Here is a 27,117-nt window from a genome sequence, read left to right as displayed (position 1 = left end):
TCAGTTTTGTTCAAAACAGACTCCACGTTAGCGTGCAAGTGAGCATAAGTACAACAAATCCATCCTTTAAAGGCTACAACACACATCAATGAGAGTGGTGTCAAAGGTGACTCAGGTTTCTCAGTAGTCGCCTTTCCATTGAACCTTAAATAGTGCGAATATAACTTGCACATAAAAATTTACCTAATGGTGAAACGACAATGTCACCAAAACTCTCATGTTTCGATTAAAAGTTTTTGTGCTGGCAAGAGGTGGTTTTTAGTAGTGCAAATGTTATATCACGCAAAACTGCAATAGAAAGACCTTTTTCTGCAGCTAGAGTCAGTTGAATTAAAAAAACAAACAAAAAAAAAACGGATGTTGACAGACATTAAAACAAGCAAAGAAGAAGAGTTTTAAAAGAAACATGGTGAGGTATGTGTGGACACACCAGGAAACCAAATCATTTTTTTTTTTTTAATTTAGGATGGGATAGAGGGGTAATATATTATAATAATAATGAATATATCTGTAAATCAACACAATATTTATGTTTGTTGCCATGTTTATGGAATGACTTCTCGTGTCACCTCATGATAATAAATAAACAAATCATCGCATTTGTGATTTCATGGAAAAACCAACATTGCACACTTCTGTTTTTTCGACATTTAGAAAATATGTCCAGTGGAAAAGCGACTACTGTCAACCAGAAATGGGAGTAAAACACTGCTCTTCAGGTCAACATAATTCTTTAAAGGAAAAAGTGTAAGTATCTTTAATTACTCTGGAGATTTCACCAAGGAAACTGAACATTATCTCAGAGAGGTTACAGAGTCACTACAGGCCGGCGGAGAAACATGTAAACCCCAGTCTTTAAATGAATGAGGACTATGCTGAACAATGCACTGCATGGTGAGATCAATAAGGGCTAGTTGTTACATGCACATTGTAGATAAATGATCTTTCATGAATATCAATATAATATGTATACCAGGGGAAATGACAAACTGTATTAGATGTAACGTGGGACAACTTAGCTTTCTCTTTCCTTCTTACTGTGGAGTAAATTGCTAGGTTTAATTTTGTAGTGTTTTAATTTGATTCCTCTAATTACAACACATTATGTGTCAGATTATGTTCTGACATCCAAAGTTCACATCCTGAGATGTCTAAATAGTTAGGTTGAGGCAACAAAAGCGCTTTGGTGAGAAGAAAATTGTGGTTTTGTTCAAAGATTAATACATTAGGAATCATTTATCAAGTCTTTGATAAATATATTAACTAAATGCTTCCATTGCCTAATTGTAAAAAGTTTAATAGTCCTGTCAACATTACAAACACATATTGCACAATTAGTGCAGCAGTGGAGTAGTCCAGGGTGTACAGTGGTATACGGCGTAAACCTACTTATTTTTCAGTCAGCATTGCGTAAACCCACTTGTAAATCCCGCTGATGCACACCATTCAGTAATATCCGAACCAAATTGCTCATTTTTTTTCTCCTAGGATGGTAAAGCCATAACCCGCCCTACTCTGCCTCTAATTGGCTAGTGCTTGCTGCCTTCACTGATTAGATTGGTTAACTTTAGGCATGAGGACTAATGAGCCAATCAGAGGCAGAGTAGGGTGGGTCATGCCGAGGAAATTATTGCTAACTAGCCTATGTGCCTATGTCTGGAACCTGACTGGACACCTCAGCTGCCAGTGCCACCCCAGTTGATTGACAGGTCACTGCACATCTCACTGAAAGATGCGTGATTATTGGAAATGTGAACAAGAAAGGCAGATTAAACGTCTTTCAAATAAGTGACACATATCAAGTGAACCTACTTTGATGGAATATATAATTCTGAGGTAAGTTTTACAGTGGTTTCCAAATGAGTCACTGTTTTAAACTACTGGTCATATGACTGCACATTTAGAGAAGAGATTTTGTTGCCAATAGTTTAACTGTGTGAGTCAGCTAACGTTATGAAAGGCTAATGTTATCCTATGTTTGCCTCATGTTGAACACATTTATATTCATGCAGCTGCTTGTGTGACCAGTAATACCTACAAACTGTTCCTGATCAAGTCAGGATAATTTGTGTTAGTGAGCAAATAATACCGATGGATTTTTGGGTAAACTAAATAGAGTAGTCTGACATGTCACTGCTTCTAAAACAGAACGTTGTTCTGGACTACTTAAAAAAATAAAAAAAAATAATATAGAATGTACCCACTTCTCCAGGGACCACTACACCACTGAAGTGCAGTCTGTTTGGGATAAGCTACTGAAATATGACGTCTGACCCATCCCCCTCTATGTGCAGGATTACTTTCAAAGTTATGCACCTAAGCATTAGCATCATGTTTAAGCAAGATCCACTTGGTGTTTAATTTGATGAGATATAAGGTAATTAAGCACATTTTATACCATATGTCTTTTACACTCATTCCTCTTATAATTTTATCATTTGAATATGTCTGTCTGGTGACTCCTAGAGGTAGGAAAAAGGTTGTGAAAAAAAATTTCACTGATGCAGAACTTGGTGCACACTTCTACTCACATCACAGTAAAATTCAGGTCCAAATTTAACTACCAAGTTAACACACTGCAAAAGTGTTTAAAATGGCAAGTAACCATGGCAACAGCAATGCACAAATAAATTCATTACAAAGTCATTCTGTTATGTTTGTCTGGTCTTTTAGTAAATCTGTACGACACGCTGTGTATCGCTAATATCTATGACATTCACTAATCGCCTCCTGTTTACCAGACACTTTTCTCTGGATCCATAACATCCTTCTTTATGTGTTGACGTCTGCCTGATAATTGCACAATGATTGAAGTTTGGAATTTATGCATGCTGCAACAAAAAATGGGAAGAACATCACTTGTGAATGATTTTAGAGCTTGGACAAAGCCAGCATCAAAACAAATATAAAGTTGTCTCCATTTTTGCTGATATACTTTTGTGTGAGAAATGTGGTAGTCATTTGCAATCACTGCACACGAATACACACAAGCACACAGAGTTAAATTCTGTGGCTGGGGAACATGTTTAATTACAGCCTAGGATGCAAGTGACTAGGCTGAGAAAAAAAAAAAACACTTGATAACAGTGACATTTACAATCTGCCTCATTTATCAAAAGCTGCCAAAGCAGAGTCAAAGAGGGTCATTACATAGTAAACATAGATTAACTCAACTCACACAAAACCCACACAATATTATTTGATAAATGATTTTTATTCTAAGAAAATTGCAGAAGTCAGCAGGCCTTTCCCCGGACTCTGTCAATTAATTGTCTTGTTTCTTACCCACTGTCTGTGTGCGTGATTGCAAGCATGCGCGTGCGAATAAATAGGAGCCAACATCAGTGCTAAATAGCTGGCACCTTCACCATGCTTTTCCCCGGCCTCTTCCTATTATTTGTCTCATTTGTTACCCAGTGTTTGCATGTGTGTGTTCATGCACCTGTGCCAACATCAGTACTAATAGCTAGCACTTTCATAGCTTGGATTTGGACAGGATTTGACAAAGACGTGTGTTTGGACGCAGAAGCAGGGGTCATCCCACTTACTCGAGTTGTAAAATAGCTATTAAACACTTCTGTTCATTCACAAAATCACATTCTTAGTGGAGGCGAGAGTTACTAAGAGTTGGCAAAGTGGGTCCTGTTGAAATGTACAATAGCCTGGTCATGTGTCTGTGACTACCAAATGCTGAAACAGATGTTACTTCAAGTTCATTCTCCCTTTAAAGACCTTTTGTGCAAGGACAGGGGCCACACATACAAACCCACAAGAGTAGTTTTATGTTTATAAAAGAGGAAATATGAGGATGGGGCGAGTGGGAGTGCAATCTGCACTGGAGGAGTGGAGCAGTGTCAGCCCCAGGACATTCTTCAGCAAATTCTCTGCTCTATTGCTGCAGCTATGGGATGCTTTTGAGTGTCAGCAGCTGGCAGAGGAGCAGAATGCCAGGGAGAAGACAAAGAAAAAAGCGGGATCGCAGGAAGAGGGGAGGGATTGTATTTAATCTCGCTGCCATTTATTTTTAATAGCACACAGCTGCTTTGTTCTCTCTTTGATCATCAAAAGTCCAGGTTGACTGTAACCCAATGGAATGCATGGACACACACACACACACACACACACACACACACTCCAGCATTTGCACAAGCATACAAACACACATTTCACTTTTGATTTTATTTTTATGCATTTTGGCCCAGTGTCCTAATTTACAAATACAAAGTGTTACTGAGAAACAGATCTGTGTGAGAGCATTACATATTTGGAACACAAAATCAAAGTAGCTGTGTTTTTGTTACAATATATACATATATATATATATATATATATATATATATATATATATATATATATATATATATATATATATATGTAAAAAGGTGGGAATCAGAAAACACAGCTACATGCTTAAAATCAATACTTTGCTTAGGAGTAAAGTCTGCTTTATTTACTCTGAAAGTTTAAAGGCACTGCACCACATGCAGGAAATGTAGGCTGTATGTTAACACACCACACGAGAGGATAGAGTTGACACAGAGCCAGGAAGAAATGCATTTCTGTCCTGGAAATTCTAGGATCTAGGGGGGCACAGGAGACTGCAGTACTATTGTGTAGTACTATTTGCAGTAAAAAACAAAAAACAAAAAAAAAAAACTGCTCAAGTTCAAAGACTCCATTTCTAACTTGATAGAAATTACTTTTCTAAGTCTTATTTTTGTCTAGCTAAAGAGTACTGCTTTCAATCAACCTGAGCTCCCTATGTAGCCACATTCTAGCTGTTTGCAGATCAGACTGTTAGCAGCATCTCAATACTTTGTACCATGAAAAACATCACATTGTCTTTGTGTTTCACATACCACAGCTGGCTATAGTTTGGATCTTCTCAGAAAGTATAAAAATACATGAGTGCTGCATTCATTCACACTGAATAATAATGTAAGACATGTTGAAGCAATCCAAAGTAATTAAAATACACAGCTTTGTTGAATTCATGATTGGATAATGCTGCAATTCAATGGACTGTTTTTTTTGTACAACAAACTGAAGCAATGTATAAAAAGCAGGGGATGTAGCCAACAATTGCCCCACTTGTAGAATTTAAGTTTTATTTAGTGAAAACAGTGAAAACATTTTCAAATCAATAAAATCATTTGTGAGATTTATTAATTTTTTTTGGTCAAATTATTGATTTCTTGAGTAAATTGTGTGTAATAAGCAACATTCTGTACACCAAACCAGTCAATATTGTGAAATAAACCCTTTGGTGTCAGATTCTAACATCAGTTTGTGGGATTTCATTACACAGTAATGATTATCTTGCTCTAAATTACTCTGTGTGTACTCATTTCAGTTAATCTTAATGAATACAACAACTTACAGCTGCATCTATGGAAAAATACATTTTAGAATGAGAATGTTCACACGCCTATGCAACATAGTCCAGTCCTTTTTACTGCGAATGCCCCAGAAGGCCTGTGGAGAGCTACATACAGTCAAGATACTGCGCATCTGTGACACATGGTGCCACCAGCCGCTACAAGCAATAAGCGTCACCCAAAACGTGTAACAGGTTAACACTAACACCTCTTAGCTGAACCCTTGACTGTGTGAGTGCTGCAGCAAGCCGTAGTAGTTTCTAGTGAATCTGACTGTTACTATAACCCTCACTGGCTCCACACTCCTGAACACAGACAGTTGTGTTTCTTGGCAACGTTGACTTAACAGGAGGCTCAACTATATGTCTATGCAGCGAAGACGACTTTACACCACAGTTACTTTACGCTCCAATCAAATGCTTGCTTTGCAGACTGTAAACACATCCCTTTTGCCAAGAACTGATGTGAAGTGTTGAGGTACTTTATCATATATATTAAATATCTTGGTCACAGTGGTTCATCTCATCCTGTCATGGAGAATTCTGTCAATACCCTCACAGAGGAGGCTTCTCCGTCTGGAGAGTTAAGGTTAGTCCCTGAATCTCACTGAAGAGGCCACATCATTAGAGGCTCTTTCTGTTCTTGCAGAGACAGGGAAGCCTGTCTCGAAAGAAAAGGACAGACAGAAAAATCAGAAGATGCTGCTCTGGCATAAAGCATCCTCCTAGACACAGTGGAAGATTTCATGCCAGAATGTCAGTCGCAGTGTTTGGCAGACTTTTTGGACCAAGCTCTCCTTGGCTACTGTGGTCATTTATCACTTTGGATTAGAGGAAGAAATGAAAATACATAATGGGGTAAAAACAGCCAGCTTTTACAAGTATAATGGTTTGTTCTGGTTAGCAACATATATAGATACATTTCAGTGCCCGTGAAGATAGGAGGTCAAGCCTGTAGCTGAGATAACAAGAAAAGATGGTGTGAAATGGAACACAATGACACATAGACTGTGCTCCTTCTCCATAGAGGGTCTCAGTATAATAAATGTGTGATATGACCACTAAAGTACCAATACAGAAACAGCACGAGTGAGAGAAAGGAAAAAAATAAAAGAATGAGACAGTGAGAACGGACATGCACGGTGTGACAGAAGAGCAAAAGATGACATAAAGGAAAGTGGGAGAAAGGTGAGAGACATTTTCAGACAGAGTGAAACAAAGTGAGGGTGGTATTAGATGCTGAATGTTGTCTAGGCAGTAAGATAACCAGGTGGGTGGTGGGTTCTCTGTGTGGTTTCCTGCCCTGGGGATAAAGCAGCAGATGAGAATGTAGAGGGGCTTATTCAGGTCCCTCAGAGATTAAAGGCCAAAACTGCTCCAGACTGTAGAGGTTGTAATGATGCCGTTTGTCTAGAGGTGGACATGCTGGGATGACACACCCCTGGGATGTGCTGAAGAGTGGTGACAGAGATAGACCAAGAGATGTAGAGCATCAGTTTAAGGAAAAGAGAGGCGGAGAGGTGGAAAAACAGCAAAGAAGTGATTTCTGCAGAGTGCACTGTGTCAGTCTGTTGACCTATTTGTTATATTTATGTCTTGAGTTCATATGTTTAGCAGAATACCAATATTATTCACTGTAAATCCACTGGAAAATGACAAGAAACTGAACCTAGCTTCTGTTTTACATCCATCTGATATTTCTGATTGTGTGCGAATGAGTCTTACACCCTAGTTTGTAATGTTTTAAATATAGTGAACAATTGTAGTGAGTACTGCGTGATATCGTGAGAAAAGAACATGCTATTTGGCTGTGATACTCTGAGCAGACGAGGTAATAAATGTGTAATAGGGAGCTGAGATCCAGTGAAAGCAGGGGGCCTTTTGGAATCCACAACTAAACCTGTTTTATGAAAATCTGCAAGGAGCCCTATGGGACAGCTTGTGTTGAAGCTCTGAAAATAAACTGAAAAGAAATGATTTGATTGAAATTTGCACATTTTTAGAAACTATGATCCACTATTATTATTATTGAATACACTGCAATGCACTATACAATAATGCTTTCTTATCAACTTCAGTCAGTTCATAAATTCACAGTTTTATAGGATGTGAATGACATTTTAAAAATGGAACTACAGTGTAAACATGACAGTTAATCTACAGATAAGTGCAGTCACTATATTGTGACTCGATACTATTCACCATATCTTTAAGATGGTTCAGTGATAAGACAAGAGGAAGTAGATCTTTCTGAATGTAACTGTAAATACTAGTGCAAACTTGGGGCACAAGGACATCGAGGTGTAGAGGATCAAACATATTTATAATGCAGCAAGGTGCAATGTGGAAAAAGGGCCAGAGCAGAATGAAAATAAAAGATGTACAAGGAATACATAATAAGAGGAATACACAGGTACAGCAAGTATAAAATGACTAAAAGCCCAGTGACATAAACTCTTCTCAGTTATTTCAAATCGTTTCTCTAATGGGCTGGGTGCTGAGTTCAGCCCAGTGTCCACGAACAGAAAGCATTTCCTTTCTGGGAGGCACCGAGCTGATTAGTAGAACTTGCCAGCTACCATAGAGGACCCAAAACAGACTTTAAATATGTTTTCAAATGGAGGTGATGTTCCTTTTGTAAGTTGATTTTATGCTTTACTCTGTGAAATTCCATGGTTCTTATGCATAGTGATAACCTGTGATATCATTAGAGTTCGGTTACAGAACACTACGCTGGCATAACACTGTAGCACACAGTCAAAAATATAGTAAGAAAAGCAATAGTGTGTTAAAAATGTGTTTTGAGCTAAATAACATTGTGTTTGTATTGGAAATTTTCTCCAACAGTCACATCCCAAGATCCTTGGTTTGGCTCAGAACATATCCTGAGGACATCTGTTATACTCCTAATAATTTACACTGCATAAGTCATGCAAATGGTACTTTCAGAATTATAAAAATAACACAAGAATTGTACTTGTGAAAATGTACAATGTGCCTGCAACAGTGCAAATCCACAAAGAACGGATTACACCTGCTAATTGTACTGTAAAATGCACTACATTTGCACCCTCTGTCTGCTCCATTTTACCAACAAAAACTAACTTTATGCCAATACAAAATGGCCATAAAGTTTTGGACCTTAGTATAATTTTCCCTTGAGCTGTGTCTAATAAGTGGTGCTATTTTGTGTTTCAGAGTTTTATCCACATTCTCCACACAGGTTACAAAAAGAAAAAAAACAAACAACCAAACAAAAACAAAAACACTCAAATTCTGCATCTTTAGTGAGCAGAGGCTCATAAACACAAAGCTCTCTATGATCACAGACCACCTTTCATGTATTTTGCTTTCACTATAACAATATATGAGTCTATAACACACTTATTTTGGTGAATATAGTATGTACGTATATCAGTGTTTCTCAACGGGGGCGGTACTGCCCAGTGACAAAGCTGAGAGGGGGGTGCTCAGGCACAAATGGGGGGCGTTAGTCACTGTTGTACATAATAACTTCATACACTCCCCCCCCCCCCGGTGTAAGGAGCCCATGTTCAAAGTATAACAGAAGCATAACCCCCCCCCGTCACAAATTTGTTTTTGGGGGGCACCAGGTGGCCAATGATGAGATGAGGGGGGCTTTACCTACTGAGCTACATAACCTGCAAACAGGTCCATCGCGGTTGCAAATTTGTTTTTGAGGACGGGGGGGGGGGGTGGCAGGAGGCTCCTGATGCCATTGGTGGGCATTTGCTAAAAAAGGTTGAGAAACACTGATCTAGTCTAACTGTATATGGCAATTTGCACTGGTCTGTTAAGTTAGACAGGTTTCACTACATGGTTTATTTGCATAGCAAAAGGCATATCATGGCACCTCAGCAGAGTAAGTTTTCATTTCACACTTTGTCAGTGTTTTGTGAATCACACATTGAATTATTGTCTCATCTGCTAAACCTTTGGGGTGGAAAAGCCATAGAATTCTTTTGTGGATTTGACCTTGGATTAGAATAACGGTTACATAAAAAATAAATTAAAATACAGAAGAAAAAAACTCACTAAATATAGGTGTGTCTAAATCCACTGAAGGCCAGGCACTAGAGCAAACAAATTTCAAATGATTACTTAAGTTGAGGCATGGATTCATGAGCTTGTTTTCATTTAAGAGCACATCCTCAATAGATGCTCCAGTTCCACCTGCATGACTCACACCTTTTTGTTTCACACATAAATCTAATGAAAGATGTAGGAGCAAGGCAATATGTATTAACACACTACAGAACTGTAAATTGGTTGTGCTACACATAACCATTAAATGAAAATTACTGCCTCAGAACAGCTTTGGATGACCTCAAAACTTCTCCACAAGAAGCATAAACACTGTGATGACTTGCCTAGCCAAAAGAATAACATCATTACAATTTAATCAAAGATGATCTTATTGTCTGATCTAGTCCATCCGCACATGAATTACTAAAATCTCAGGTCAAGTCAAATATGAAAGCATCCTTGAAAACCTTTTTTTTTTCTAAATATGTTGAATTAAACAAGGACATATCTCCTTTATGAAGCTCTGATGTAGTTACTGGTGAAGAAAACTGTTGCTTCTTAGCACTTCTCATTCTAACTCCTTCTCTCCCTCCCTGCTTCCAGCACTACTCCTCCTCCTGTGGTGTCACAGTCCATATGGTGCTGCAACACTGTTGGTCTCCTGTGGCCACACTTCCCACGATGCATCTGTGGCTCTGGGCGTTCAGAAGAACTGATAGGCTGAGAGTACTGTGGTATCGACCAGCTATCGCCTGGTGTGAGGTCAGCACGGTGCAGCACTGGAGTGTGTCCGAAAACCACACACCACTGACTTGGAGTCTTTTGTCAATTCTGCCAATCAATCCTCTATTTTCAATCTTTATCTTCGGGACCATAGTAAAAACTATTCATTTTTGGTGTTTTCTTACACATATGGATAGTAAGTATGAAAATGAAATGAATCATGCACTCTCAACCAATATCATCTAAACACCATTAAGGGAATTTTGGAGGAATGGGATTCCATTTCCTATGAAGAAGTCCTGTGGTACAGGGTGAGTCTGTGTGTGTGTGTATATATATATATATATATATATATATATATATATGAAACATAGTTCATAGTTCGGTGCAATACCAGTCACCCCTGTGGTGACACCAGTACAGTTGTCTTTTATAATATTGATGATGTTTTGTCTGCATTTTTAACCTGTTTTTAAATTTATTCTGTTTGTTGATTGTTTGTTTGTCTTTAAATGGACTCCCAAGTCTGCAAATAAAGATGATGATGATGATGATGATGATGATGATGATATACATATATACAGTATGACAGATCTATCCTTTTTCTGCGGTATTTTGGTATATTGCTCTAAGCTCTCTCCCTCTCCTGTCTGTGTCCATGCAGAGAAAACAGAGCTTAGCACCGATCAATCCCATTGAGTCTGACTCCTTTCACTAGCCAGGGATCAATACTGCCTCTTTCATGTCCCTCTGTAATACACACATGTGCATGCACAATAATACAGATGCACACACATAGTTTAAAGACATGCCTACGAGGGCAGACCCACCCCTTTAGAGATGACCTATCGGCCTATCGGCTAACTTGCTCACCAGGGGATACAGAAGTTCATTATGACAGGCTTGCCAGTGCTAAAGGTCTGCTATGGTGCTTTGCTGCAAAGTGCAGCATTTACACCATCTGATTACATTAACAGAATGCCACAGTGACCTTAAAAAAGAAGCGTGCAGTGGCTTAAATGGTTTACAGCAGAAAAAAAAACATTTACATGTACAAATTTAACTGTTAAATGTGTGATAGTACACGTTTTAATCGTGTAACTGAACAAGAACAAAAATTTTGGTGAATTTGACCATATATACTGGATAAAATGACTATCATGACTCTTGTATCTAAACTAAGAAAAACAACTGGTAACATTTTGTTAGAAAATTGCTAAATCCTTGATTTTTTTTCAAGAGGGACCATTTCATGTACTCCAGTTTTCCCATTTGCAGTCATTGTCATTGAACTGACATTAATTACAGTAAGAAGACTGAACTGACAGGGAAGGATATGTACAATCCAGCAGTGTATTGGTAAATCCCAGTACTGAAACATATGTGACATTTTGCAGGCTGCTGCAGTGCTGCACACTCACCTTGTCTGGCATACTCATCAGCCTCATGATGGACCAAGTCCGTCACACAACCACCATAGTGCAGCCTCTGCTCATGGTCAAAGGCCTTGAGTGTCTCACTGGAGCTGTAAGACTTCTGAGTGGGCACACGGCACTCATCCGCATCCAGCGAAGAGGTATTGTACTGGGAGTCTTTAGAGCAGCGACCCCTGGTCAGCGAGCGATGCCTGCGGTCCTTTAGATCCATGTCCAGGCTGGGTGGGGGGTGGGGAGTTGGGATGCAGGGAGAAGAGATGGAAGCAAGGAGCAGAGGAGGATGATGAGGAGGAGGAGGACAAGGTGGTGGGGGGTAAGATGAAGGGGCCTCCTTGCAGGCCTATGTAATGTCAATCTCCACTTCAGTCACCTGGAAAACAGAGATAGAGAGAGGGAGAGATGGAGAGAGTGGAAAGACAGCAAAAGGTTGGTATAAAATTAATGGATGCACTGCTGTGACTCATTCTTGCTTTGCACTCCCTGGAGAATCTACAGGGTAAGTCAGGTAAGAGGGAGTGCAGCGAATGGACATTTGAGCAACCAGGCAAATATACAACACATTGGCGTATTGATGCAGGATAAGTAAGGGTATTGTGGGTAGAAACAGAGCTGCCAGCACAGTGCTTCACAGAGATATCTATCCATCGACAAGTTTAATGAAAAATGGTAAGACAGCATTTACATCTATGACATAAAGCAGAAAATGACTGAAACACAGTCCAGTATCCTAAAGTGTTAGCAACGCATGAATACAAAAACATAAAGGAAAACAATAACAAGAAGGATCTGAAGATAAGGGAACAAAAGTAGGCATGCAGCAGAGACAAAAGCCTGATAGAATGATGGAAAAATGAGACACAGATTATCTAGACTGGAAAATGGTAAAGGGCGAGAAAAAATGAAAGCAGCTGGATGCAACAGGAAGGATAGAAGAAGAGGAGAAATGACTTTAGGGCATTGCTAGTCTCTCCCTCATTATCAGAGTGAGAATGAATCCTGCTCCCTTAGAGGCTGTAAGGGATAATCAAACACACCCAGACACAGAAACACACACACAACATGTCATAAACAACCAGAAACAAATGCACATCTACAGTATGGAGGTACGGGTGCTGAGATGACAATGTTACCTGAGCCTGACACAGCGCCTAACACGACTTCAAAGACAACTGAACACACACATCAAGACAACAGGTCCTTTGTGTTAATGCCTGACCTGTCCACTGCCATTGCGTCAAAACCAGTCCTTTTAATCTATTCAAATGTTATACTTGTGAATGCAGATAATACATGATTATGATGATAATACAGCATGATAATAGTGCAGCAGCCTTGAGCAATGCATTACATTAGCAGCTAAAGATCAAAGTACAACAATACAACAACCAGCAATAATTGACAGGAATGCTTCAAGCAGCTCATTGTATGGTATATTTGTGATAATAAATAGGTCATCCATTTTTCTATTGCTTCAGGCTGAAGACTGTCTGGTCCACCTACTGCATTATTCCGCAACATCGCATTCCTATCAAAACTTATTGATACCGGTACTGGAAAGGGCATTTCTAAAGATGTGACATCTCTTGATTCAGAATATGTGATGTAACTAATTGCATGCTGGGATAGAGAAAGAATGAAAAAGGAGAAAAGAATGAGAGGGATACAGAATGTAAGTCAATCTATTCAATGAGGGCTCATTTTAAAATGCTTAGAAGGTGGTATTGAAAAGTGCCCTGCTATGTCCATTGATTAACAGTAGGTATTAAGTCTCATAAAGAGCTCATTATGCTCCGGCATCCATCACACAGGCTATTAGGAGTTCAACCTTAATGTGTTTGTACCTTGAATGGAGGGTGGGGAAATAGAGAGGGATATTGGCTCGGAAAATGTAAGGACATTCTGATTGGCATTAAGCAAACAATGCGCAAACATTGTGTGAAATGTCAGTGTGTTAAGCAGAGAGCTGGGGTCTTTACAACCAACTCTCTCTCCATCTGCCTTCTGTGAAGTGTCTACATCTGTAACGGTTGTTGCATTCACAGCGATTGGCTTTTGTTCTTCAAAATATTAAAACTAGGGCTTCAGTGAATAAAAACTCAGAGAAAAAATAGTAATCAATTGCGGCAGGGACACAAATACTTTCTAGTTTAATCTTCTAAAATATTTTCACATTTTACTGAGTTTCGCAGTAGTTCAGGCAAGCATGGAAGTCAGAGCTGGTCACAAGGTCCTTTTTATTCTGCCGTTCATGACTTGTCGTACAGGACAGTTTTTCCTACCAACAACACCAAGACAATGTTCGTTCATTCAGCCCACTCTACACTGGACACACCGTCTTCCTTATCAATTTACACAACTTTTACAATCTCCTCCATCTCCCCAACATCCTCCTCTATTAAGCAAAAATGGTTGTTGACACATAGGTATAGTTGTTAATACCTTGTTTATTCACTGAAAATTTGTGAATCACTGCCAGTTAAGGCAGTTTGATCTCAGAATCTGTCTTCATTCTGCTTGAATCACAATGAAATATATGTCATTCCATATGAATGGTTTGAGCTGATGTTAGTGAACTTGTTCGTAACCCTCATAGACCGAGACCACCTGAGGTTAAAATGTTCAATAACTTTTTAACCATTAATCCTCGACACATGCTTTAAAAAATCAGATGCAGTTCCTCAGCTTTTCACCACATGAGTCTTATCTGGGTGTTTGGACATTTTTTGAACCACGCCCCTACTAATGGCATCATGATCCTACTGCCTCCCCCCCAAGTCCAAAAAAATGGGGGTGTGGGTGGGTGCTGGACAATATGCAACCCCCCCACATGAACCTCAATAGTTAACGTATAGTTAATAAATAACGTCGACAATTTTTTTTTTTTTTGTCACATTAATGCTGTTTGATTATAACTCATATTCTTCTGCCCCTGCTTGTATGCATATAGCGATTAGCTCGGCAGACAGACAACAGATTTCCCAAGAAAAGCTGGACGCCGAAAACTTCTCTCCAAATCTTTTACTTTAGACTCACTGTAAAACTGTAACATACATACAAAATATGTCTCAGTTATGTTCATTGCCTTATTACATTTACATGGCATTATACATTTAAATGAATGGGAAAAAGATCGCTAGCTCAATGCTAACTCGAATGGGAAAATCCATAGACACGCTAACAATTAACATTTACAGATTAATTTAAGATTTATAATGTCTTTTTATCCAGTAACAAAGGTTCACATCATACTATTCATTCTTGCGACAACTGAACATAAAATACTCACAGGCAAATGTTTTTCAGGCCATACAAACAGAGTGAGAGAAATGTGGCTGTTTGTTCCTTCTTATGTCTGAACTGACTACGGTAACACCGCAAGTAGAAAACATACGTTAGTGCAACTTATTCCGACCACTAGAGGGCCCCCTTTGCTTGCTTTTAACAACTGAACATCACATATTATTTTGAAAGTCCATTGCTCTCGCTCTGTGAATACACGTAGGTAAACCATGGGTCACAAGAAGAGGGGGATGTTGATCAGGGTTGGTTTGCCAATCGGCGTCATCATGCGCTTCAACCAATGACAGCATTTGGGGTGGGCTTAAGACTCCTGTCAATCACTCACAACTGGAAATAAACTGCTGGGGACATAAACATGGAGAAAAGTACTGGTCTTTTACATGGACATTTTCATTTTAAATGTCTTCAGATGGTGGGGTAGATAAGACCATAGTTGTTTGTAAGCACTGCAATGTGGAATTTTGTTTTTTTTATCACCAGAGTACTTTGAGTCTGAAATATCACTTAAAGGCAATACACACTGTTGATGCTGGCAACCCCCCCCCCCACACACACACACACACATATAACTATGTGATTAATCACGATTAATCACAGAAATGCATGCGATTAATTGTGATTAAGAATTTCAATTGTTGATCAGCACTAGTTTTAAGCCCCGACAGTACGTGTTATTCATTTGGCATAATTGCTTTATTTGAGTCAATAAATAGCTGTAATTTCCTTAGGAAACATTAACGGTAGACAACAACTCATTGAGAGTTCTAAAACTTCAACAGTATATTTCAACAAACTGCCAATAGGTAACACATTAAAAAACTTCATATTTTTATAATATTTTTTTTCTCATAAATTCTTTCATCCTCACGCAAAGCAAATGTAAAATTGTGACTTAAAATAAACTAATTGAAACTGAGGTTCTCCTGAAACAGACTAGCACTACAGAAATATGTTAAAAAAATCTAAACAACATAGTAAATGTCAAGCACCACAAAAAAACAAAACAGGAATATAGTTTGGTTTTGCTTGATCAAAGCATTTCATTGATTAAACAGGTCAATAATCTGCAGATAAGTCTGTTCTGAATGTCATTGGTGGAAGCTCTTGTTAAATAAAGCACATGATCCTAAAACATAAAACCCTCTTTTGAATCTTTACGCTAAGCTATGCTAATCACCTCCCGGCTTCAACAAACACAACAGATATCCTATATATTCTCCTCCTTCTGAATCCAAAGCAGTGTCAAACGTTTCAAGGCTGGTTATGGCTCAGATCTATACCCTGTCATATCCTCTGAGCATGTGATACATGTGGTTAACAGAAGAGAGTGTGTCATCTTGAAAGGAGCTGAGCAGTACTTTTTGGGCTGGCAGAGTAGGTAGGGGTAATGTTAAAAGGAGGAGGAGAAAGGACACGGATGAGAAATGGATAAAGTGAAGAAAACCGAAGGGGGTCAATCATGAGATCTGGAACGCATATCAATCTCTTTCCATCCAGGCAGGTGTTTTCCTCAAGGTCGCTGAAGCACACGCCAAACTTTTGCTTGTTAATTACTCTGGTGACAGAAGCTTCAACCTCCCCTGATCACTGCACTGAGGAGAATGATCCAATTTGTCAGAAGTATAATGACTTACTGTCATTCTGAGTGGTCACATATCAGGATTTTATCGGATACTACTATTCTGTTCGCTCTGTTGATACATACATATTCATATCCAAACACTCGGACAGAGCCAACAGACAGACAAACTGACACATGAAACTGAGCAAACAGCTGCATGAGTTTGCAAGTAGCTGCATATCCTTGACAGGCAAGAAAGGGTGGTTAGACCAAGGAGAAAAAAGACATGTGTGCGACCGTGAAGTGACCGTGAAATCCTAGCAGAATGAGAAATGTAATTGGAAGACGACAGGGAGGGTGGAGAATTCATTTTCAAAATTACAGAGGTGAATTTTGGTACGGATAATAGCCTTTTCTCTGTAAATACAAGCTTGGGAAAGAAAATGTGGAAAATGACACAATGTAAATCTACTGTAACTAGAACTCACACCCAGTTAATTGGAAGCTAATGACATTACTGGATTAAAGAGCATCAAACAAACTTAACATTTGACCTATATATATGTAGTTTAGGTCGATGTTTCTCACAATATGTAGTTTTCATGAAATATTTTCTGCAGCCTAAAAGTATTTTTGAGAAGGGTGAGTCAACCAACAGTCCTATCTTTAACTAAAGCTAGCAGGGAAACAATGTTTCATCAGTAAGTTTGCATTAGTGCATTCATGGTTTCAAACTGCCTCAGGTATTTTGTGTTTAGTTGCGTCATTCCTCAAATCTGCCCGGCAAAATGCCACAGCTCTGGGAACATGATCACAATCGACCCAGCTCTGCTATGCATGTTATTTCACTGCATTTGTAATGGTTACGTGTATATTGGCCAGATACCCAAGGACAATTAGCTGCAAAAATTTCATCCAGTCATGGCTCTCATTTATCAAACAAACAACCATGGAGGGAGTCTGTATGTGCTATAGGTGCTCTGTAGGACCATTACACTGTGGGAGGCTTCCTGTCCAGATGACTCCAGCTACAGCCAGCTGAGAGGATGCGTCAGCAGGGCATGTGCACTGTTTAAGATACAAACTGTTCTGACATAATGCTGTGCAAACATCCTCAGCCAACATTAAGTTTTCTGGTTTAATAAAATTGTAATGATCACACATCTCATTCCTCATTCTCTATATTTAAGATCTGTATATATGTGAAATAACAAAAGTTTCCAGGAAAAGAAAACAGCTTCTATACTGAGTGCCATTAAAAACGAATGAGTCCGAATAATATGTATATTTGGAGATATATTAACCCTTTCATGCATATTGGTCACTTCAGTTGACAGCTATTCTCCAGCTGTTCTCTTGTATATTCATAGGTTTGGTTTTTTTAGTTCCATATCAGCCAACACAGTGGACACTTGTGCATCATCCTAAACAATGCAATCCATACCATTACTGTAACTTTGCTGTTCTTGATAAACCTGATCTGCAGTGACATGTTTGAGTGTAAATTAATTGCTTGTTATTATTAGACTGTAATTAACAGTTTTCTTAAACAAAAAGTTTTTTTTTAGTATATTATCTCCATGAAGTGAGTAATAATCAGTGTTAGAGTATGTTAAAATGTGAGAAAACATCAGATTAACTGCATTAAAAATGTTTTTATTTCATAGTTTTCACAGTTTGTCATGTTCTGATATTGCGTTTTAAATACATGTTTCTTTGCTTCAAAAATTGAACACATGGTGTCCAGCTGAGTGGACATTTTTGTAGCTCCATAAAAATGAGATTTGTTAAAAAAAAAAAAAAAAAAATCAATCACATTGTTTTTTTAATGCCTAAAGATGAATAAAAACACTCAGGAAAAACACTCAGGAAAAAAATCTTGACTAAGGTTCTCATAATTCATGCATCAAAAGGTTAAATTAATTGCTTTGGGGTTACCTTCATATTAAAGAGGGAAGCACTGGTCATTAAAGAATGAATTGTGGACAAATTGTGATCAACTTAACACGTTTATTCAGTCACTGAATACAGGTACTCAGAAATTGCAAGTGTCATCATTATCGGGTGTGTCCACCTCTAGGTTCCAAAAACTTGTGCTTCCGTCATTACTCTCAGGTGGCCTGGGCGCGGTCGGTCGGCAACAGTGTCTGTTTCATGTTCTCTGGCACTCAGACGACTGATTGTACTGTGATGACAGTGCAGACACTGAGCGAATTCGCCACGGCTCAGACCTACACAACCTGCCAATGGCACGTTCTCTCTGTTGTATAGTAAGTCATGGCATTTTGAGCTGGGAAAAACATTTGAACATTTTCTTTGCTGCCTTTATATCGGCTATTGACCACACCTAAAGTTACCAGTCAAGCGTGACTCTGCAGAAGAGATTCGACTCGATGTCCAACATTAAGGAATTAGTTCAAACGCTGACGTTACGCATCAGGAATGAAAAAAAAAAAAAAAAATACAGCTGTTAACTGTGTTACTAATCTTGTGCGCAACATATACAAACTAGAAGCACTCGGAGAGCGCAGACCTCCGCCAAGGCTGATCAGTGCCCCCCCCGTGGGCCCCCCCACCCCCAATCACCACCAAAATGTAATCATTTCTTCCTTATCCCATTTCCAACAAACCCTGAAAATTTCATCAAAATCTGTCCCTAACTTTTTGAGTTATGTTGCACACTAACGGACAGACAAACAAACAAACCCTGGCAAAAACATAACCTCCTTGGCGGAGGTAAAAACACAAAAATAACAAATAATTAACATAAATATTAATGAAAATATAAAACATAAAACACAAATAACTAGAAGCACTCGGAGAGCGCAGACCTCCGCCAAGGCTGATCAGTGGCCCCCCCCCCCGTGGGCCCCCCCCACCCCCAATCACCACCAAAATTTAATCATTTCTTCCTTATCCCATTTCCAACAAACCCTGAAAATTTCATCCAAATCTGTCCATAACTTTTTGAGTTATGTTGCACACTAACGGACAGACAAACAAACAAACAAACAAACAAACAAACAAACAAACAAACAAACAAACAAACAAACAAACAAACCCTGGCAAAAACATAACCTCCTTGGCAGAGGTAAATAGGCACCAAAGCAAAACAGCCTATACATGATATGTTGTTCTTTGGTTATGCCTTACTCAACATATTGTGCAGAAATTTGGGGAAATGCAGGAAAAAACTAGCATAGATACATTAGTAAAATTACAAAAAAAGAGCTATTAGAATAATTAACAAAGCAGGACATTTTGAAACAACTAATAATTTGTGTATTCAACTTAATACCTTAAAATTGCCGGATACTGTATATATTAAAATATTAGAGATGATTTCTAAAGTAAAAAATAACATTGTTCCAAATACCATTCAAGAGTTCTTTAAATTAAGAGAGAGTAAATATAATTTAAGAGGTCCTTACATTTTTGAATGTACTAAAGTGAGGATAAATGTGAAATCCAGATGTATTTCGGTTGTGGGTGTGAAATTATGGAATGAACTTGATGATGAATTTAAGTTGTTCACTTCTCTGACAAAGTTTAAAAAGTGCCTTGAGTATAAAATCATTCAGGAATATTAAGTGGAGATGGTAGATGTGTTTTTGCTGTTATTGATTCTTTTGTTACAATGACAATGCTCGATGATGTACCCATTTAATTTAATGTAAGCAGTGTGTCAGGTAAGAAGGATAGGCAAAAAATAAGATTCTGCTTCTGGCCTAGTCCTTTTTTTGATTTTTGTGTTTATTGTGGTTGTTGTGCTGTGTGTGGCAATTACTGTACAAACCAAAAATAATTCATTCATTCATTCATTCACTAATTCATTTTCTGGAAATTACACCAAATGTTTGGGCCATAAGTTTTAAATGGCACAAAGTATATAAACCAAACAGGTACTATTTAGTGTAACCTCCCTTTGCCCTTTCAACTTTTTATTGGACCCTTTCTTCAGCTACTATGAAACTTATTGTATTAATTTACTGATGATTTATACAAGGTTTCATTCAATGCATGACAGATGTTTCGCTTCTTGTCATAGGGTCAGGGGCAAGTTTATTATCGTTAACGAAAACGAACGAAATGACGAAAACTAAAATTGGAAAAACATTTTCGTTAACTGAAATAAATAAAAACTCTAATTAAAAGAAAAAATGCTAACTAACTGAAACTGTATTGTGAGCTTACAAAACTAACTAAAACGTATAAAAATTATGGATAAAATTTCCTTCGTTTTCGTCTTTGTCAGTGTCAGATTGATATGAAATTGATTTATTTCGCTCCAGCAATTTTAGCTAGCAGCACCATAGGACACTTCACAGTCTGTCATGTCTGGTCACTGGTGGTTTCCAGTCATCTTCTGGTCCCCACTCTACCTGGAACATACAGACTAAAGCTGGGACAAAGCAGCACAGTCCTGTCTGGGATTTACTTTAGTGATGCGTGGGGTCGGGTTTTTTTTTTTTTTTTTTCTTTTGGCTCACTGTGTGTGTGCGCGTGAGTGACAGAGACAGAGCGGAGCTAAATGACAGCATCAGATAGGACTAGCATCCAGGTAAAGACTGGAGAGTTTATCACCATGAAAAGGCCTTCCAAGGCCTTAACTGCACAGTTTAGAAGAGGAGAAAAGAGGAGGATGAAAACTAATCCAATTACAGAGGTATGGAACCTGTTAGAATGTTAAAAAACGTTTGATGTTTCTAGCTACAGCGAGCTGAATTTAAATGAAGCAAAGTTGGCTAATAATGGAACTGAAGATAATTAAAATATGAGATATCTGCTAAGGTGTGGTTTACTGCTGATGAACTGGGTTATATATGTTTATAAGTGGTTTATATATGTTTCTATATGGTTTATATATGTTTCTATTGGGTTTACTGCTGGTTAGCTGGTTTATATGTGTTTGTATACGGTTCATTGCTGGTTAGCTGGTTTATATATGTTTCTATTGGGTTTACTGCTGGTTAGATGGTTTATATATGTTTCTATTGGGTTTACTGCTGGTTAGCTGGTTTATATATGTTTGTATGCAGTTTACTGCTGGTTAGCAGGTTTATATATGTTTCTATCTGGTTTACTGCTGGCTGCTTTGTGCATCTCCTCTCTCTTTGCACATCTTCACATTGTTTTAACATAAGTGACGTTGTGTACGGATCACCCCCCCCCCCCCCCCCAACCTGCTATACGGGGATTTATACATTGTACGGTACATGTGTTTGTGTCTCTGCTCAGTCACTGAGCTGCCCTAACCCAACCCCCAAATAAAGTGTCCAGGGTAACCCATATCCGCGCTTCACTAATTTCTTTGAATAGGATGGTGAGGAAGATAAAGTATATGAAATAACTAAAACTAAAACCAAACTAAGCATTCAGAAAAAAATGATAACTAATAAAAGAGTAGCAAACCTGCTCTAAAAACTAATTAAAACTAACTGAATTAGAGAAAAAAAGTCAAAACTAATTAAAACTAAACTATAATTACAAATCCAAAACTATTATAACCTTGGTCAGGGGTCATACTAAATAGTGACTTTAGAACAGAGCCGGCTGCTCGTCTTTCAGAGAGGAGAAGTTCATTGTCGGCTTACATAAAAAAAAAAAACCTCAAGTTATTTAAACATAAATTCGGCCCTCCGTTCCTTTTTAAGAAAATGGTCAGTGACCTTATCGTGCCGACTAAACAAGAAAACGTTGAAATTATGTTAAATTGAAACAAGGAAGTACAATGAGTGTGTTTTATTTACAGTGCAAGAAATGAACAAGTAATTTCATAGTGGTTTCTCTCTTGATTTCACAGCAGAATGTGTGACGGTATTAAACTGAACTCTCAAGTGAAGGAGTAGATCTCAAAATAGCTGTCAATCAGATGGGATTCAGCCTTTCGACAGATCCTCCAATCAGCATGTGGAAGCCTGGCGTCCAGCCCGGCCGAGCTCCGCCCACAGCTCCATTCACCCCCAGAAACACCGAGCGTCTGGGGGCGGGACAACATCGTGGCATTTATCCAATTACTGTCCAGTTTTGAGGCAATGAAAAAAACTGTTCCACTCAGTCCCATTGAAGTGCATGGACGCTGAGCGTCTACGGGCAAATGCACTGAGCAGAGATCGTATGAGAAAACAGCGCAACGGGAATGGATGAGAAGTGAACAACATCGAGTCTGTTGATTTGTGATGAAGCTGATTCTGAAAAACTCATCTTTGAGATGAACGTGTTCTAACACATTTGCAGTCAATGAATTGTCAACACAACCGTACATACTTGACTATTTTCATAATTTTAGGGGAAGTCGAGCTTCCCTTGCAGTCTATGAGAAACCGCCTCTGCTTTAGAACCCATTTAGTTCTGTTTTTGTGTGTCTTTTAAGGTTGTGCATATATCTCCTGTATATTTTTGTCTCTGTAGAAAAGAGAACGAGAAATAAACATGTATGTTCAAACCTATGCTTAAACTCGATCTATTCACAGCTTTCTGTTAATAATATATGGTTATCTTATCTTATCTTATCTTATCTTCGAAGTAAAAGACTTGCATGAGCCTGTGAAGCAGCCATTACCTGGCTCATTTAATTCAATTGTAACTAAACCAAAAGCCACAATCAACCAACAAGACTGGCAGCTAAAAGCCTGATAAAACACAGCATGGAGCTTTTCCATTTGAAAATTCATGCTCTCTTCCAACACTCTTCGACAACAGGAGATGAAGTTGTTCATTTGGTGTCTTCTTCTTTCTTTTTTTTTTTTTTTTTTTTTAAAATTTGAAAGGAATTTGAATAGCAAAAGATGGCCTATTCAAAACACAAGGCCCTGTTATCACAAAAGACAAAATTGTGGCTATAAAGTGTTTGGCTTCAATTTTCTGCTGTTTTTGTGCTGCTACTCAAATTAAGTTGTTTACACAGTTTGTTCACAAAGACAAAGAGAGGAAGACACAGAGTGACGGAGAAACAAAAGAGTAGACATGGAGCGAGAGGAGTATAGAGAGGTTGAATAAAGAGAAAACAAATTGCTGCATGAGACTTATACTCAGTTACTCATCAATAAAAGAGGTATGAATGTACTTGATTTTCAAAATACTATTCCATTCAAGGTCTAAATATGGTTAAGATTAGAATATGATACATAGACTTCATCAGCACATCCAGATTTTTCAGAAGAACCGCTTATATTTGACACCATACCTTTAACTCCTAATTACTCCCCATGATTAATGACTTGGTATTAACTGCAAAATCCTTTTAGTGCTGCTCATTAGATTTAACATGAACAGGTTCGGAGTTTTTTCAGATAAAATCTTGTTATGTACAATATGACTTTATTCATGCTTAATGTCAAAGGAAACAGATTAATAATACATATATCACCAACTATATAAGTCACAAGTGTACAAATGGATATTAATGAAACCAGCCTGAAGAAGAAATGGGGTCAGGGGTCAGGGTGTTTCTGGACTGTGATAAGAGTGTTTGATTGTATATGTATGTGAAATAGTATTCACATGTTTTAGCATATATAAATATTCCTGGTGTCTCCACATCCATAAAGGCACCATGACCTCTCTTTTCCCCAGCCTGATACCCTCTCTCTCTCTCACACACACACACACACACACACACACACACACACACACACACACACACACACACACACACACACACACATACACACACACAGTCTGCTTTATGTGGGCTTTGGACCGAGCTCTGACTGAGAGGCTCCTCACCATGAAGAGTCATTAATCATGTCTTCGATCTCGGGTGGCATTGAAAGTGTACACACATGCCCAAAGACGCACACACACACACACACTCACACACTCACACACACACACACACACACACACGCACACAGATGCATACACATAAGGTGGCTGGGGCTGCTTGCAGGCTCCAGTTCAACTGGAAACTGTGGTCCATTCTGGTTCCAAGACAATCTGTGAGCCAACAGCTGAGGGGTGTACAGGACAGGAAACATTTCATCACTCTCTCCTCCACACCTCGCCCCATTACACCCAACACCTCTTTGAGCCAAAAATTACTTGCTTATTAAATGTGATCGGGCTTGGTACTCACTTCTGTCGCTATTTGTGTTTGTACTATATGACTTTTTTTTAGGTCTTTGACATTGCAGTTATTTTATGTCCATTACACTGTGTATAATCACTCACAACAGTATGTCAGTACTGCATATCTTTTAAATGTCTTAGTCTCAGAATGCTGTGCTTTTGAGCCACAAACTCTCATATCTCAGGTTTTAGACAGTCTCATTAGTAGGTGAAGACACCGCAAGTCAGTGGCGGATTTTACAAGTTAAGCCGGCTTTCATCTGCTACAGCCATGCACCATGCAGAAATAAGGTCAGTAAGAAAAATAAAACAAGATATATTCTCTCTTAATCAACCTTTGTTTGGATTTAAGTCTCAAAGTGCAAATTGATATTTATACTGCACTGAAATAAAGTGCAAGAAACATGTGCAGCAGTTCGGAAGTATTGTCTGAATTAGAAAACGTTGACACAAACTGATGTAATTTTTACTGGAGCTGTCTACTGGACCAATAGACTATTTTTTTCTGTGAGTTTTCACTGTAGTAGTAAATGTTTGTAATTGCAGAGTATTGTACTTCGTGTGATCAGCTGGCCTTAATGTAAGCCCATATAAACCTATTTGTGAACCTGCGTATGGAAGCAGTGGTCTCTGCAAGGACCACATAGATGAAAGTTGCTACACTGATATGGAACTGTAAGAAGACCTCATCCACCTTCCATTTTCTCCTCTATGTCTCCTCTTCCCTCATTCCCTCATTTGTCTGACTTGTAATGGAAGGGAGGACAATCCACCCCTTTCTCTTCCTTGCTCTTGGTGCCTGTGTGTAATCTCCACAACTGGGCTGCGGAGTGCCACAGAGCCTCTGTTTATTAGACTAATCCTTAAATCCACATTCTGCAGGCCTCGCAAACGCCTCGCAAAGCTCTAATCTGACTCAAAACAAAGGGATTAGAGACGACAAGGTCCCTCTCTCTGTCTCTCCGTGTCTGTCAGAGTGGGCTTGGGGTGACACACACATGTGCTGAGAAACACACTGGCACTGTTGCGTACTCTTGCTTGTCACACCCATATTTGCTAAACACTGATTGGCGCATGCAATCCCTCTTTTACACACACACACACACACATACACACAAGCTTCCTGTGAGCACAAGTTGGCTGTGACAAGACAGGCAGTTAGAGCCAAGGTGCAAACAAACTGGGTAATTACACATAGCTCGAAAACTCATGGGAGAAATGACGGACAAGATGAGAATGAGCTGTGGGAATGAGACAGCGACAGCGGGGAGGATATAACTGGAATAACTAAACAAACTGGGCTGATATTATAGAGTCAGGCTGTTGCAAAAACAACACAGGAGTATAATTTTTTACACAGTGGTGAATGCCAGGAATCTACTTTTGGGACTATAGGCTTGTTACAATATATACAGACAAATAAAGCAATCAATATCGCAGTATTTGCCCAGCATTTATCAGCATTAAAAAGGTTTTCACATTATCAACAGTCTCAAAATGTTCAAAGTTTACAGCTCAGTTAAACTTCTTCACAAAACTCTGACCTACTTTAGACAGATGCCAGAGATGTGACAGGCATACAAGAAACTTCTTTTCATTGCAATTTCTTTCTGTTTCTCCCCAATACAGCATGCCTGACTAATGCAAATTTCAGCACTACAACCGCAGTCACTCAGTTGTTAATGCTAATTTTACACCGTCATTTTAAGTAGCACTGAGTTCGTCTAGCAAATGTAGCATATAATCTTAGCAAGTATGTACAGTTCTGGCTATGTACTCACTGGTTTACTGAGTTGCTTTTTAATGGGAATGCCTTCAAAATACTTCCTTTAGTTCAATAAAACATATGGTACTTTGATTCTAGATCAAAACACAGATTCGAGATGAATTGATAAATAATTAGGTTATGTTTAATACAAAGTCAGCGCACTTTGATCTAATACTACTTTAGATATTACTGAATCATATTTGCCAACACTTGGAAGTTGTTAAAGTTACTGGCCCTGATTGATGCCTGAGTATCGCACAAAAGACAGTTTAATATGCTGCTCTAACTGATATTTACCTCCCTCTGCTGCATCTTAGTATAAATCTTTTGCAACAGGGATCTTTGCCACAGCTTCTGCCACACAATCTTCTGCCATTGTTTGATTATCAGTTGATAAGGATCTAACCTTACTCCTGCCAGCAGTCACTTTATTTAAGCGAGTTTCTCTGCCCTTGCCACTACAGGTATGCCAAGTACTCTTCTTCTCTCATATTCGCATTAGTTTCCGTTAAATTGTTTAACCAGAACAGCACACATTTTTCTTTTTAAAGGATACATAGGTGCCATACGCTTAGTTTGTGTAATTGATGGCAATTTCAGTTCTGTTATTAATTAGTGATTAGTAGTTTTATACTTTAATTGCATTTAGAAAGGTCTTACATGATTGTAATTTAATATTTGCATTATTATTATTTGCACGGTCATGGTATTTTGGTTATTTCATGTCAATGTACTGACAAGTTGGTAAGGATAAAAATAAGAGCCTATAGCTTAGAGAAGGTCAGGTGAGCTTGGTGGTGCTACGTGCTTGGGGGGCATACGGCATTAGAGCCAA

General features: G+C 38.6%; 1 protein-coding gene across 1 annotated transcript in view; it reads right to left on the bottom strand.

Moving 5' to 3' along the window:
* Nucleotides 1-27,117, bottom strand: part of tenm2a (teneurin transmembrane protein 2a) — a 223,040-nt gene that overhangs the window by 151,262 nt on the left and 44,661 nt on the right. Inside the window, 1 exon segment of the mRNA XM_030144885.1 lies at nucleotides 11,569-11,953. Coding sequence (XP_030000745.1) covers nucleotides 11,569-11,794 — 226 coding nt within the window. The 5' untranslated portion in view covers nucleotides 11,795-11,953.

This window comes from Sphaeramia orbicularis, chromosome 10 (genome assembly GCF_902148855.1).
Source record: "Sphaeramia orbicularis chromosome 10, fSphaOr1.1, whole genome shotgun sequence".
In the NCBI taxonomy this organism is placed as follows: domain Eukaryota; kingdom Metazoa; phylum Chordata; class Actinopteri; order Kurtiformes; family Apogonidae; genus Sphaeramia; species Sphaeramia orbicularis.
This window is presented reverse-complemented; position numbering and strand designations above follow the sequence as displayed.